Source organism: Daphnia pulicaria, chromosome 2 (genome assembly GCF_021234035.1).
Source record: "Daphnia pulicaria isolate SC F1-1A chromosome 2, SC_F0-13Bv2, whole genome shotgun sequence".
NCBI classification, from domain to species: Eukaryota; Metazoa; Arthropoda; class Branchiopoda; order Diplostraca; family Daphniidae; genus Daphnia; species Daphnia pulicaria.
The window spans coordinates 1,268,799-1,282,121 of record NC_060914.1 but is presented as its reverse complement, the minus strand read 5'-3'; the positions used below and the strand labels follow the sequence as shown (position 1 = coordinate 1,282,121).

At 40.5% G+C, this 13,323-nt stretch overlaps 3 protein-coding genes across 5 annotated transcripts; 2 read left to right on the top strand and 1 right to left on the bottom strand.

The window, feature by feature from the left end:
• The first annotated feature begins 528 nt into the window (after nucleotides 1–528).
• Nucleotides 529–2,344, top strand: LOC124326896 (tubulin-specific chaperone D-like). The gene is made up of 7 exons (XM_046785614.1): nucleotides 529–536; nucleotides 599–612; nucleotides 884–993; nucleotides 1,088–1,224; nucleotides 1,288–1,474; nucleotides 1,541–1,790; nucleotides 1,883–2,344. The coding sequence occupies exons 1-7, from the start codon at nucleotides 529–531 to the stop codon at nucleotides 1,927–1,929; spliced, it is 753 nt and encodes a 250-aa protein (XP_046641570.1). The 3' UTR covers nucleotides 1,930–2,344.
• Nucleotides 2,345–2,769: 425 nt separating this feature from the next.
• LOC124327344 (selenoprotein K-like) lies at nucleotides 2,770–3,565 on the top strand. The gene is made up of 4 exons (XM_046786354.1): nucleotides 2,770–2,924; nucleotides 2,993–3,080; nucleotides 3,149–3,226; nucleotides 3,294–3,565. The coding sequence occupies exons 1-4, from the start codon at nucleotides 2,906–2,908 to the stop codon at nucleotides 3,376–3,378; spliced, it is 270 nt and encodes an 89-aa protein (XP_046642310.1). The 5' UTR covers nucleotides 2,770–2,905; the 3' UTR covers nucleotides 3,379–3,565.
• On the bottom strand, nucleotides 3,450–12,247 carry LOC124326974. 3 transcript variants are annotated; one of them, XM_046785713.1, is made up of 9 exons: nucleotides 12,147–12,247; nucleotides 10,512–10,648; nucleotides 10,230–10,443; nucleotides 9,879–10,167; nucleotides 8,784–9,815; nucleotides 4,433–8,712; nucleotides 4,276–4,371; nucleotides 4,079–4,193; nucleotides 3,450–3,998 (listed from the first exon to the last, which is right to left on the bottom strand). In XM_046785713.1, the coding sequence occupies exons 2-9, from the start codon at nucleotides 10,583–10,585 to the stop codon at nucleotides 3,760–3,762; spliced, it is 6,339 nt and encodes a 2,112-aa protein (XP_046641669.1). In that variant the 5' UTR covers nucleotides 10,586–10,648; nucleotides 12,147–12,247; the 3' UTR covers nucleotides 3,450–3,759. The 3 variants fall into 3 exon arrangements, with proteins under 3 accessions (XP_046641669.1, XP_046641670.1, XP_046641671.1); XM_046785714.1 differs by lacking the exon at nucleotides 12,147–12,247 and adding an exon at nucleotides 11,876–12,084; XM_046785715.1 differs by lacking the exon at nucleotides 12,147–12,247 and adding an exon at nucleotides 11,711–11,809.
• Between the last annotated feature and the right edge of the window lie 1,076 nt (nucleotides 12,248–13,323).

The following is a 13,323-nucleotide window of genomic DNA, read 5'->3' as shown; positions in this document are numbered from 1 at the left end:
GAATCATTTACTGAGCACTCGGAGGTTGAAAAACTCATTGACGAACTGAGGACGTCAGCCCAACATCAGACAAACCAAACGGATATTCGTTTAGTGGAGAGAAACTGGTAAAGGTTTTCGTTCATTCTAGATCAATACCAAGAGCAACCACATTTGGTTGATTCACACCTCGATGGACTACTCACTAAAATCATCAACATCATTTGAGAGGAAGGGCTGGATTATGAGGTGAAACATGTGGCCTTCCGATGCCTCTACTTTATATCGAAAGTCAGGGGCTACAAAGTTGTAGCAAGACATCTTCCTCATGAGGTAATGTACTTTAGAGTTTCCCTGTGATCTAATCAGCTAAATCAAAATTCTTTCTAGACTGCCGAACTGGATCCTTTGCTACATTACTTGGAAAACCAAGACCCTGGTGTGCAACTAAAATAGGAGACTCATTACGGCTTGCTTCTCTGGCTCAGCATTGTAGTTAAAATCCCATTCCACCTTTAGCGATTTGACACCAGCACTTCAGAGCCAATCATGGAAAGGTAAGAACAAAATTAAACAATATTGATGTCTTTTGAATTAAGATGATTAAAATTTCTTTCAGAATTCTGAATGTCTGTAAGAAATACCTGGCTGGGACAACAAAAGCTCAGGACATGGCCTTTTATGTATCGGCAATCTATCTTACAAGGCCTGATGTCAAAGATTTCTATCTATTTGATTCATCAATTGGGCTCATGAGGTTTGCCCTTTTGTTTTCAACTTGAAAATAACTGTCAAGCTCAAACTGTCGGCCGGCGTATTCAAACATGGGCAGAGAGAACAAATGATGGAGCATGCACATGCTGTGCTGCGACCAACATTCCTAATTTTATTTATTATTTCACAGGTGGGGTTGATCAAATGACACTGACCGGAATATTCCGCACATTCATCGATGGCCTTGAAAATTACACGTTGGATAGCCGTGGAGATATTGGAGCTTTCGTTCGTGAATCGGCAATGTATTCTATTCAGGCTCCGTTTAGAATTCTTTTATTTCAAATAAAATAAATCGAAAGAAAACATTTGAATATTTCTACATGTTGTTTAGGTATTGACCAACACCTCGCAACCAGACCTACTTGAAGCTGACCTGATCCGCTCCGTATTGCATGCGGTGGCTAAACAATCGACGGAACGTCGTAACCGGATGTTGGCCCCCAACTTCTTTTCTTCTCTCGTCTACTGGTTCTTACAGAAAACAACTTAATTCTTACTTTAATACCTATAACGAATTGATGTTTGTTTTAGTGATCCCACCATTCCTCACATTGAGCAGTTGGAAGAATTGCGTTCCATCATTCCACCGCCTCCGCTGGACATTTCGACCGAGAAGGAATGTTTCGATTTGTGGATGAAGGTGATGCGGCTCGACACTTACCGCAAAGCCGTCATCACCGGACTTGTTTCCAGCATCGGCAGTCTCACGGAGAGTTTGGTATGCATTTGCATTTATTAAGCAACACCTCGAGTATTGCTTATGACCTAACTTGTTGTCTCGCAGGTTAAAAGTTCCAGCGCTCCATTCATGAGTTACCTCCGCCAGTTGGTGGCCGAGAACAAATTGGATGAACTGAATTTGGTCACCCGGGATATTCTAAACGTGTTTCAAGAGAATTTGAATAGTGTCCGACTGATGCCGTACATTTTCAACTTCCTGGACCATCTCTTGTCGTCCGGATGTTTGGATTCCGTTTTCAAATCCATGTCACGGTCGCTGTTGACCTTGATTCGTACTGAAATGACTAATGGCGGTAAACCGTTAAAAGTATTCATTTAAATTAAATTACGAATTTAAATATTTAGAAATCTAATTTAGACTGTTGATTATCATCTTTTTTTACAGTTGTTGATATCGTCGGTGGATTTGTACTGTCACCTACTCAGAGGTGATCAAGTGACGTTCGCTAAATCAATCATTCACCTGTTAAATCTGCTAGTGAATCGGTTCCCTCGCGTTCGTAAAATCACGGCCACCAAGTTGTACGAGACCCTGCTGACTGACAGATATTAGCCCGTCGTTGGCCAATCACCAAGACGACATCTTGGCCATTCCCAGCGACACTGACTGGGACGAAGACGTCGAAGCTTTGAAGCCCGTCAAGACTCAGCTTCGCTCACTTTTAATTTCACCGACTTTGAATCCTTGAAATTCTTAGCCTTTCATTCAAATTATTTGCTTATTTAAAATTAAATAACCACCCGAAATTGTGTCATTAATTTATGGGAAATACAATTTCGATTGTTTGGCTGCACTAAAGCCGCCTTTTTTGGCGAATCGCAAGTCTTGCCGAGCGGGGCTTACTGATCAAGCGTGATAGCGGTTTCCTCCGAACACCAGCAATTAAACATTTCAGGTTTTAAAACCAAGGACAGCAACTCCCGATGAAATTATGCGACCTCTATCGGGAAACTCGCGCGCTTAGCAAGAGATCGGAATTACTAACACAACCATACAACAATATTTACAAATTACATTTTACACAACTCAAACGGCTCTTCCATCTATCCTCTACGAGTAAATCTCATCAAAGCTCACTATTCGACGCTTCTAAATATTGTAAATGTGAGTTTGATTGAATGCGCCGTTTTTTTCTTTCTTTACACCTTTACTACAAAACCACATTTAACACAAAAAAAAAGCCCTTCGGGAACCTCTCCAAGGAGCAAAGCGCATTGGTAGAAGTAAAATAGGAAGTTCGGCGACTAACCACGAGAGGGAGTCGTGTTTGTTATTGTGATTAGACATTTGCTTGTCATTATTGCAACAGCAGACAACAGTCGACGTTAGAAAGTGATGCTGACGAGTTGCAAGTGACCTTGTTCGTTATGCCATTAGTTTTATAGATTTGAATTTGAATTTGAAATCATGGTTTACATATCTTCAGGTAGTAGTAATGTATTTTTTGAATGTTCTAATGTAAACTGAGTAATGGAATTCCTTTCGTTACATCAGGTGGGCAACTTGTCCAGAACGATGGCGGTTGGTCAATCCAGAAAGTTAAGAGAACATTCTGGAATTTCATTGACGGAGTTCTTTTATTGTTAGTAAAGCAAAGAAAAAAAAGTGTCAAAAAAGGTTTTATTTATTAAATGTTCATGTTTGTTTCAGCTTTCAAACTCTTGTAAGCCCTGGGTCTAACCGAAGAGGTAGTAGATATGTCACCCAGTATGGCACACCAGGAGCAAGGTAAATTATTTCTATTCCTTAACATCAATACATTTTAATATTTGTCTGTTTCTTGCTCATTAAAAAGTGGTAGTGGCACCCAAAGACGTATAGGTAGACCAGGAAATGTCAGTGGAGTCGCTGCACCACCTTGTGGAACAGGAGGAGGATGAGGTTAAAGTTGAGATCATGACTTACCATCATTGGTCTCTTTGAATCTTTTCACATGGCTAGATTTGCTTCATTTATTGAGCATAATGAAATGGTTGTGTTAAACCCTTCTTTTAGGGAGAACTTCCATGGATATAAGTAATGGCTGTGTGAATATTACAAATACATACAGAATTTTTATTTGTGAAATTTTTGATCCACATGATCACATTTTCATGCATTTAGAAAGCAGTAAACAAAATTTTGGTATGAAAAAAAAAGTAAAGAAATCACATGACTACTAGAAGCGCTACATGTAATAGAAGTAAATAGTCAAAATTGAATTTTTAATTTTAAAGAAGAAACTAAGACTCCACGTTGTTTTCTTTTCATCGTTTTCTCTCTTACGATTCTACCCCAGTCAAGACATAGCCTTGTGTCATATCACGGTTAACAGATTCGCGTAAAAGAGCGTTGTTGGGCCCTACAACTGCAACACGATTGCGACTTTGCTGGTCATCAGTTTGTGAAGAAGTCCGGCATCGCTTGGAACGGTCACTCACAGTCATGGTTAAATGTCGAGAAGGAAGAGGCACTGAATCCATCAAACAGCTGAAAATTTGTTTGCAGCTGGACGGTAGTTCTAAGAATTGGAAAACAGAATAAATGTAAGCTTCAATTAAAGCAAAATAATTTTACAAAGCGAAAACAAATTTCAATTACGGTTAAATGTCTGCTCTCTTTGAGTGAGAAGAGCTGTCCGCCGCAGTTTTAAACCATGGTAAACGTTTTCCATTGCCTTCGCCTGTTGTTCCAAGTGCTTGACAATAGTAGTGGCCTAGGGGTTGGTCAAAAAATTTAAATTTCTCAAAATCAAAATTGAAGAAAAGTTGAATTAAAAAAAAAAACTCTTCAATTACGTTTTTCAAAACGACAATTTTTGCTCTTGGGCCAATACCCGGTGCGCACAACTCGTCGAGATCTCGAATTAACTTGCCCAACAGTCCTCTTCGCTCCTGAGAAATACGCAAATATTAAAAACGAAAGTGATTTTGAAATTCACGTAATTTTGTTTACCTGTTCTTTTTGAATATGCAGCATTCGCTGAATCGAGTTTTTGCGCGATGGTCCCACCCTGCGCGGTTGAGGCGGTCTATCTTGAGAACGTCTCAAAGAACTTGCGTGGGTAGAATCGCTATTTCGATGCGACTTTGATTTGGTTGCGGCCAAAATTCTGGCTTTCTCTGTCAAGCGCCGGATCCGTTTAGGGCTTCGAGACGTTGTCGATGCTGAGTCGATTGTTTCTTCCTGCTCTTGAGACTCTCCCTGAGTTCGGCTACAAACATCGATTTCTTCGTCTTCAGTAAACTCAGAATTGGCAAAAGAATCTTCAGTCGAATTACTCGTTTTTGATTTATCACTTCCACTGTTACTTGCGGTGCTACTTAATCCTTTACTCTTACAGTTGCGTATGGCCAGAGTCTGCAACCAAGTCTTGGCGTTATCGATAGATGTGAACATCTTCTTTTCACCATGCAAGAAAGGGTGATCGACTACAACTGAATTTTCGGAGAACAATTTAATGTTGACAGGAGGTAGACCCGGTGTACGCGCGACGAACATTCGCATTGGTGTTCTTTTCATTATTTCAGATTGAGTTGGCTTCCGCAATAGACTAGATGCAGGTAGTTGAAGCAGGAAATCCGGGTTCAAACTAACTTTTTCATCGATTATTTCGATTCCGTCACTTTCCGAATCTTTTGGATTATGACATAAAAGCGTGCGTTCTGGCACTCCGGTTGCCACACTACTTAAGGTTTCCTCAACTCCGCTTGTCGCTTCAATTGAACTGGTGAGAGTTTTTATAGCAGAGTCGTCGTCTACTATGGTAGTAGGAGAATCACTTTCAGGCTCAAGAGAATTGACTGTTGACTCCTGTTGACGAGGAGACTGTATTGCTTCCTCAATCTGTTCCGTCGGTTTAAGTTGCTTTACCTCTTTGTCGCAATCGGCAACTGATGCAGGTATAGATTTGGTCAATTTGATGACGGACATGCAAACATTGCTGTTTAGCATTGGAAACGGAGCGCAGCTTTCGAGGTAATTGAACGGAAATGGTCCGAGAAAAACATGACGTGGAAGTTGGTGTGTGCCATAGACTTCAAAGCCAGATTTGAGGGCAGAGCCTTCGTTCTTCAATTTGAAATGCAATGAAAGTGAGACGCGAGCTTTGCGTTCAATCGCTGTGGAAGCTGCGCGCCCTAGCATTTCACGTGGAATAAACACTGTCACTCCAGGGACTTGAAATCCACTGTCTGGGACATGATCGATCGAAACAATGCACCACTGATCATCGATGTTATGTAATGGCAGAATCATGCTGGCACGATTTGGGCAGAGATATCGGTGCTCGCCCTCCATGGCTTCCAAGATGATTTTCAGTCTATGAGATGCATTTCCTGGAGGAGATTTCACGGTAATGACCTCGGCTGTCGAGATTTTGGGGAATACACAGCTTGTTGATGATTCGGCCTCTGTTGATGATTCTGCAATTACAATAGGAGGAGATGTTGACTTCCTCGGTTGTTCTCTTTCCTTTTCTACCCTTTCTTCCTTTTCTAGAAGCTTAACACCACCATTAGAAGCGTTTTCTGAAGCGGCTGCGTTTGCCTTCATCAACAGTTGGGTTGACCAATCCGGAATCGGTAAAGCTGAAGTGATCAGAGGTGTTTTTCCATCTTTGTTTGGAATAAGATCGGTACATTGTACAATATCACTTGCGTCAACGGTCTTCGACGATAGAGCTGGTACATTCTGCCCGACTACAGCAGGTGTCGGAATGGGCAGGACGGTTATCAAAGATTCGGATATTGAGGGTGTTGGGGTGCATTTCGTGTTGACCGGTGGCTTTACTCCTTTACTGCTCCAGTGCAGCCGCTGTTGTTGAATTACGGTAGGTTCCAGGCCGTTCCGAGATGTCAATACTGGTACAAGGCCGTTTCCTCCTCCTCCGTTTGACTGAGGTGTAAGAATGCGGATGCGTCTCACTGTATTCTGTCCAGTAACACCACTAGGGAGGGATGATCCAATTGGCTGAAGCTTCAATACAGTAACTTCTGATGGCGGTTTGTTTGGCACAGCACACTCGGAAGCAATCAGTGGAGTAGGTACAGCAACAGGCAGAGAAAGACGTTCTACTTTCGGATGCGAACGTTTTGCCGGGCGACTACGATCCGAGACAAGCATCGATGTGTCATCAAAATTTGAAGAATTACCACCACCGAAGGAATCATTTCGACTATTTTGGATGAGCCGAGAAAACATGGCAAGCTTCTCGGCTGCAGGATACAACGATTGGCTAAATTCATTCCCTAATTGACCGATCGCCAAATCGGGTAAGATGTGAATTTTGCTTTTCGGCTGTCGTTCGGGCAGTGTTTCAGTGAGAGAGACATTCGGCACATCTTCCAGGTCATCCGGCAAAATACACTGATCCGGAATAAGGTAAGTCATGTCCGGTTTACGTTTCCATTTGCGCCGGGCAGTTTTCGGAGGTGCTTGGATGGAAGGATCTGCTTCAGGAAGTGACAAAGGCGGCAACTCTTCGGCGATGACTGTTTTCTCGACCACCGGAGCAGTGGGCAAATTCGGAGCAGTGGGCAGATTCGGAGCAGTTAATGCCCGACTTCTGTGTTTTAGTTGCTTAGAATTTGCGCTCTGTTTCGGTTGTGGCAAGGTAAGCTTTGAATTGATTACGCTGAGCCTTTGTTCCAACAGCAAACGTTTCAGTTCCAACGCACTGGAGCGTTCAATAGGTGAAGGATAGATCGAGTTATCTTTCCTATTCGGCATTTTGGCGAGAAACTTCATTTGACTGGTAATTCGTTTCCGTTGAGCATCTTGTTCTTCTAGTACTACAGGAGGGAGCTCGTTCGTGAAGATCGAATGTTGGGACGGCGGAGGAGATTGAGGTAATGCCGGAGTGTCCAATGGAACCGGAGGCGGTGCAGTGGAAGTCGGTGCATCATTGGAAGCCTTCAAAGAAAGACAACCCACCAATTCCCACTTAACTCCGTCACAAAGAAGAAAGGCGTATCGCGAAGTCTCCTCAGGTGAAATACAAGGGTCGAGCAATTCTTTCACGATTTCCGGAGAGTTGTTGTTGCACTTCATATCTTGAATATCACACGTTATGTCTGCTGCTACAATCTCAGTTGGGCGCATAACCAAGATAACTGGTCCAGCACGGCGACTTAGGAAACGGATGTGGATACGCCCAGCGTGATAAATCCGATGGAAACGAATCCAAGCTACCAATTGAACCGTTTGGCCTTGTCGAACGGTCAAATCAACTTCTTCGTCAAACGCACGCTTTTTTTCTTCTGTCATGAGCTTCTGCAATTGAAAGCGCTCGTCACTTAGTAACTTGCGCATTTTAGACAATGAAGATGTTTTAGCGACCGGTTCTTGAGGAGGGGGTTCTGCAGTCTCCTCTGTTACTTTTGATTTGGTGGCAAATCTCATATTGGGATTCGTGTGTTTTTTCGCAACGTTTTTGGACGTGGACGTCGGACTGTTTGTAACATTTCGTGCTTTAAATTTTTTGGCAGATGAAGTTGGTGACTTGATATCGGCATTTCTAGTGGTATCAATAAGTGGCAATGGTACGTATTTTGACGCAATGCGAATGATTCTTCGATCGGTTTCAATGCAGGGGCAGCCGTACATCGTGTGTTCCATGCAGAAAATATCGTGATCAGGAGCAACGTAAACCTTCGAGAGGCTGACGAAACTATCCCAGCGCAATAATTTGATCTCGTCGGCACAGACTTTGACGCGGAAAGGTTCCCATTTCCTACTCGCTGAGGGTGAGTCTCGAACAACACTTTGCGGCGGCATTGAACCTTGTTGCGGCGGGCTTGCATTCTTAAACGGGCTTGATGGACGAGATGCATTGGAATTACTCGCCCGATGGTGGCTATTTTTGCTCTTCGATTCAACAGGCTTGAATTCTTCCGACGAACGATTTGAAACAGACGATGAAGATTCATTTCCGAGGTGGAACTCGGAGAAGCGTTCAGGCACTCTTCTTTCACGTCGCCGTCGCTCACCTGACCAATTAATCTTGCTGTAAAAAGACTCGTTTCCCTTAAGTAGCGAGGCAAAGCATTTGCGACTTGAAGGTTTGCCTTGCTGATATCCACAGACACATTGCAGCATGCATTCGGGTAAACCACAATGCTCCATTGACATTTTTGGGCGATTCCTAGTTTTTACTAATGTGTCACAGATGCAGCCTAGTCTGCAGAATAGTTGGCCGCAATCAACGGTAGGGAGCTCCAAATTTCCCGGAACATCTAGTTGAAAAAGCAACAGCAGATTAAATTTTTTTTTCGTCTTATTTTAAATGAAAATAGAATAAAATTACCATAAACTTCAACGTACTCCTCTTCTTGGACGAGAACATCTTCAATTGAATCGTCAAAGCCGATAATGTCACTGCTTGGAACTTCGTCAATGTCCACATTAGGCAATATTTGAGTATCTTGTACTACCAATTGTTTAACTGGACGCACACGAGTAGCAGAATTCTTTGGTCGAAGAGAAACTTTTTTACTTGCAGGAGGAGGATTATCTGCCTTCTTTGCTACCTTGCCACGTTTTTCACCAAAAGGAAAGCAGGCGGCTGACGCAGCAAACTTGGCATAGTCGTACGAAATTGAACCATCGACTCCGAGATCAGGAAAAGCTTCAGTTGATTCGTCTGAAGGTTCGGCCGTTTCTTCTGTTTCGGCTGTTTCTTCTAAAGGTTCCTCCATTTCTTCTGGACGTGTAATTACATCATCCAACGGCACAGTCGTTTCTAAAGACGAATTCGCCTTTTCTTCTAATGGCTCAACCGTTTCTTCTGATGGAATAACAACAGCCTCCTCAACTGGACTAGTTGGTCTCTGTTTGTTGGAATTAGGAGACATTTTTTCACACATCGCAGCACATTTTTTGTCATTTTCAACTTCAAAAGAAGTGCTTGGTATATCACGCAATCTAGAAAAGTGCGAGGGAAGTGGTGACTTAGAATTTTCGGAGGCGGAAACTGCAGACCGAGCCGGAATTGAAACAGGTGATGAGCAGGGAGATGGAGACAATGAAGGCGTCAATTGATGGAACTTGTTCCTCCATCCCTTGATTTGTCTAAAGTCGTTTGTTTTTGTCAATCTGCTGCTTGCTTCTCGGTGAGCAAACTCATGCATTTCTTCTGCACTCGTGAATGACAAGATGGTCTGGCCATCCACTTCATCTCTCTCTTCTCCAATACTAGAATCGGGTCGCTCATCCATTACAATACTTTCATCTTGCATGTACGGATCTGGTCCCAAGATATCGGCTACACTTCCAATATGGTCCATTTTGATCATGTCCAAGTCGGCAAAACTTGTCAAGCCTGTACTCTCGTCATAATCTGTAAGAAACATAAAAGAGATCAATAAAATATCGTCTGCTAGTCCAAAATTTAAAAATGTACCACGATTGATTTCATATAATTCTAAGTCAGGTGGGTCTTCGATAGTTTCTTCAAAATCTGAATTGACATCTTGGAGAGGGACAAGCACGGGAGGAGACAAAGAAGAAGATCCATCGGATACATAGTCCCGCATAGCTGAAGTGCTAGTATTTCCTTCTGTATTTCCTTCTGTATTTCCTTCTGTATTGCCTTCTGTATTGCCTTCGGTATTGCCTTCGGTATTGCCTTCGGAATTACCTCCTTTCTCTTCTTCCACTTTGGATGCCTCATCGCATTGAGTTAAGGCCACCTAAGAATTAAACATAAAAACTTATCGTCATTTCTATAAATCTTAGCTTTAATATTTTATACCTGTTTGGATGAATCGTCAAACTTGAAAATTGTTGGAATAGAGCCCTGTTTCAATTGTAACTTCCTGTAGCTACGATTAAAACAACTGTCCTCAAAATGACTGGAGCAGACGATGGAATTCCTCCTAGGAGTAAACTGACGTGAGATTTTCGTGGAGTGATGACGTATTGTCTTTATCCAATTAGAATGTGATTCGCTTTTAGCACTTGGAAATCTGTTAAATAAAAATATTGACACAAAATTTTTTATTATTATTATTATTTTTTGTTTTGTTTTATTTACTTGAAAAATCGAATTCCATTTGCTGCTGCCTCGCTATTCTTCTTGACGCCACATATACAGCAGGGGCGAACCATTTTAATGACAATCCAAATTCGAATACGAATTTATGGTTGCCTGAGAGTATAAAAATAATGAACCTGCAAAAATAATCAAAATTAAATCAAGAGAACTTTCAATTTATTAACAATAGCTTAACAACACTCTTATCTCTAAATAAATGAACTATTTAATAACATATTCACATACGCATGTTAAATAAATTTCAGCAATGAGAACAAGCTTCACTACGTAAAAATTTTTCAAGGATAAAGAGCAGGTACCAAGATAAAACGGAGAGGGGAGAGTCGCGTCTTTTAAAGAAAGAAGGGGTGTTTTACTAAACCAATCTTTTCGAATAGCTCGAAGCTAGAATAACTGCAGGGAAATGTACTCCTATGAGTACATTTAATTTTCAAATTTTGTTTCACTCTTGACACGTTCTATTAGCATACTTCTTCAAGTAGCTACATTCTAAGCTGATTTCCCCCCACCCCAATAATAAAGCTGTTGATACAACTTCAAAATGATAAAGAAGATTATTTGAAGCCCCGAATGCGTTATTTGCGTTACCCCCTCCCCCCAAGATTGATTGTACCATTGAAATCTCAATGATATTGTTGGACTAAATTTTATATGATTTTGAAAAATGTACATTCTTGACAACTATGAACCTGATAGACATCTCTTTTGAGTAAATAAAGTAAATTTCATGTGAACCTAGACTCATCTATTATGTATCATAGTAACCGAAGCCGGTTAAACTACGGTCTACGAATAATTACAACGACAAAAATGTTCTCTTTTGTTCCTAATTAAACACAGGAATCTTGAAAAATTATTTAAAAAAGAGACGGAAATGGAAACAAATAGACAGCTAATGATGATAGATACATTAAATATATACGCAAAAAATACGAAAACAATAAAGACAATCTATAATTAGGAAAAAAGAGCCCTTTGAATCCAATACGTATTTTGGTACCTTTACAATATCTTATTTTTCACGATGTTGAACGAGAATGACGTGTTCTACTACTTTGACTAATGAACGTAAGATAATTTTTAGGCTATCTCCAAATCGTAAAAATTTAAAATGTAGCAAAATAGCCAACTTTTGCGTACATCTAGACACGTAAGTGTCTAAATAGCAAATATAGTACCTAAATATTTGAGGCACTAACAGAAACCCAGTTGTTAAAGACGATGAATGTCGTAATGGAAAACAAAAACGAAGAGTGGATGGACATGAAAAAACGAAAATAATGCAAAAATACTTTGATAAACGTCTAACGATAGCACAATCGCAATATAGAATTATCAGATACCGATAAAATTCCGAAAAAATAATTTGAAAACAAATAGGGCCAATTTTTAAGCCCTCGTTGAGGAATGGTATTCAAGGTTCACCCTTTCCTTTAAACAAAGATGGCGCGCCCTCCAACATGCGTCTGCACGTTACGCTGTATGGAAGAAGACTGGGCCATACCCATCACTATTTAAGCAAGTTATGTATCAACATTAACTGTCCTGGTACACATTTAACCCAACACAACACTAAAACTAAGTGAACTTTTACATATTTTAAGTGTTACTTACTAGAAAACTGCGTATAAATGGTTAAATTTTGCCGGAATTGAAGAGCCCATCAACGCGTGGACATTTATTTTTGTCGACTGACACCTGGCGGTAAAAGTCGTTGGTTGAACGTTGCCACGTTGTTAGATTATTCAACGAACTTGTTTGGTAAAAGCGGTAAAAGGCGGAAAGTTGGAAACGGTAGATGTTTGACACCTGCCCTTCCCTACTTCCACATGGAATTTTTTGCTATATTTAAACTATTTATACATTTTGTTTTCATTTCCTGGAAAGAATGGAGCAAATAAAGTTTGAATTCAATGAAGAACAAGGACAATAATGTAATTGGAATTATTGCAATATAAACCTTTTAACATGTGCTCTATAACCATGTGCTTCATTTGGAATACATGGTGGTACTTATTTTGGCTTGGAAGCCAAACGATAACAGTTGAAATTGAATATTTCTTAAGTATTTGTAATTCTATGTTGATCAGTTGAGGACAACTGACAAACAGCAAAATTGAAAAGCTTTCAATCTTGGTTGAAAAACAATAATTTAATTTTACTACACTTGTGTCTTACCAGTCAACCCTTGACATCGAAAAAAGATCACGGTAGTAGATGGTCCAAAATGATAACTCACTGACTAGAATTCAGATTTTCTGTATTAACAATGAAGCAGCAATGTTCAAACATATATTCCAACCCAAAGCATTAGGAACATCAATCCAAACCCCATAAATAGGGAGGCAACAAATGCAATCAGCAGCTCTTTTGACAGGTCCCGGGTAATCTTTGTGCTGGTCACTTCATAGACAAAAAACCAAGCTGTGAAGAATGTTCCAATCAGCAGTAAAAGAACTGAAAGATGTGGATAAACAGATGGATTGACTGGTGAAACATAACGACTCATAGATTCCACGCTAATCTGTAAATGTAATAAATGCATACTTAATAACTTCAAAGCTTTTATCAGTTTTATGTGCAAATTAAAAAATTGTTTACCATTTTTAGAAAGATATTGATTCTTGTATTGTTTCAGGAATGTAAGCTTATTATTTTGTTTCTTTTTCCAAATAGATTTACTGCGTTTGTTATATCGCACGTTAAAAACAAAGCCGGTTTGACACAAGGACAAAAAGGTAGCGTAACTGAGATAAACGTCAAACCACGATTTGACGCGTGTACGTGTACA

Bases quoted from the DNA above. Each gene is read 5' to 3' on its own strand.
- LOC124326896 (XM_046785614.1), top strand. The intron at 1,225-1,287 runs GTTCTTACAGAA...TGTTTGTTTTAG, and splicing joins TTTTCTTCTCTCGTCTACTG to TGATCCCACCATTCCTCACA. The intron at 1,475-1,540 runs GTATGCATTTGC...GTTGTCTCGCAG, and splicing joins GCAGTCTCACGGAGAGTTTG to GTTAAAAGTTCCAGCGCTCC.
- LOC124326974 (XM_046785713.1), bottom strand. From the start codon at position 10,585: ATGGTTCGCCCCTGCTGTATATGTGGCGTCAAGAAGAATAGCGAGGCA. The intron at 9,816-9,878 runs GTACATTTTTAA...TGTTTCTTACAG, and splicing joins ATTATATGAAATCAATCGTG to ATTATGACGAGAGTACAGGC. The intron at 4,372-4,432 runs GTAAACAAAATT...CGTATTTCTCAG, and splicing joins TGCATATTCAAAAAGAACAG to GAGCGAAGAGGACTGTTGGG.
- LOC124327344 (XM_046786354.1), top strand. The intron at 3,081-3,148 runs GTTAGTAAAGCA...TGTTTGTTTCAG, and splicing joins ATTGACGGAGTTCTTTTATT to CTTTCAAACTCTTGTAAGCC. The intron at 3,227-3,293 runs GTAAATTATTTC...CTCATTAAAAAG, and splicing joins TATGGCACACCAGGAGCAAG to TGGTAGTGGCACCCAAAGAC.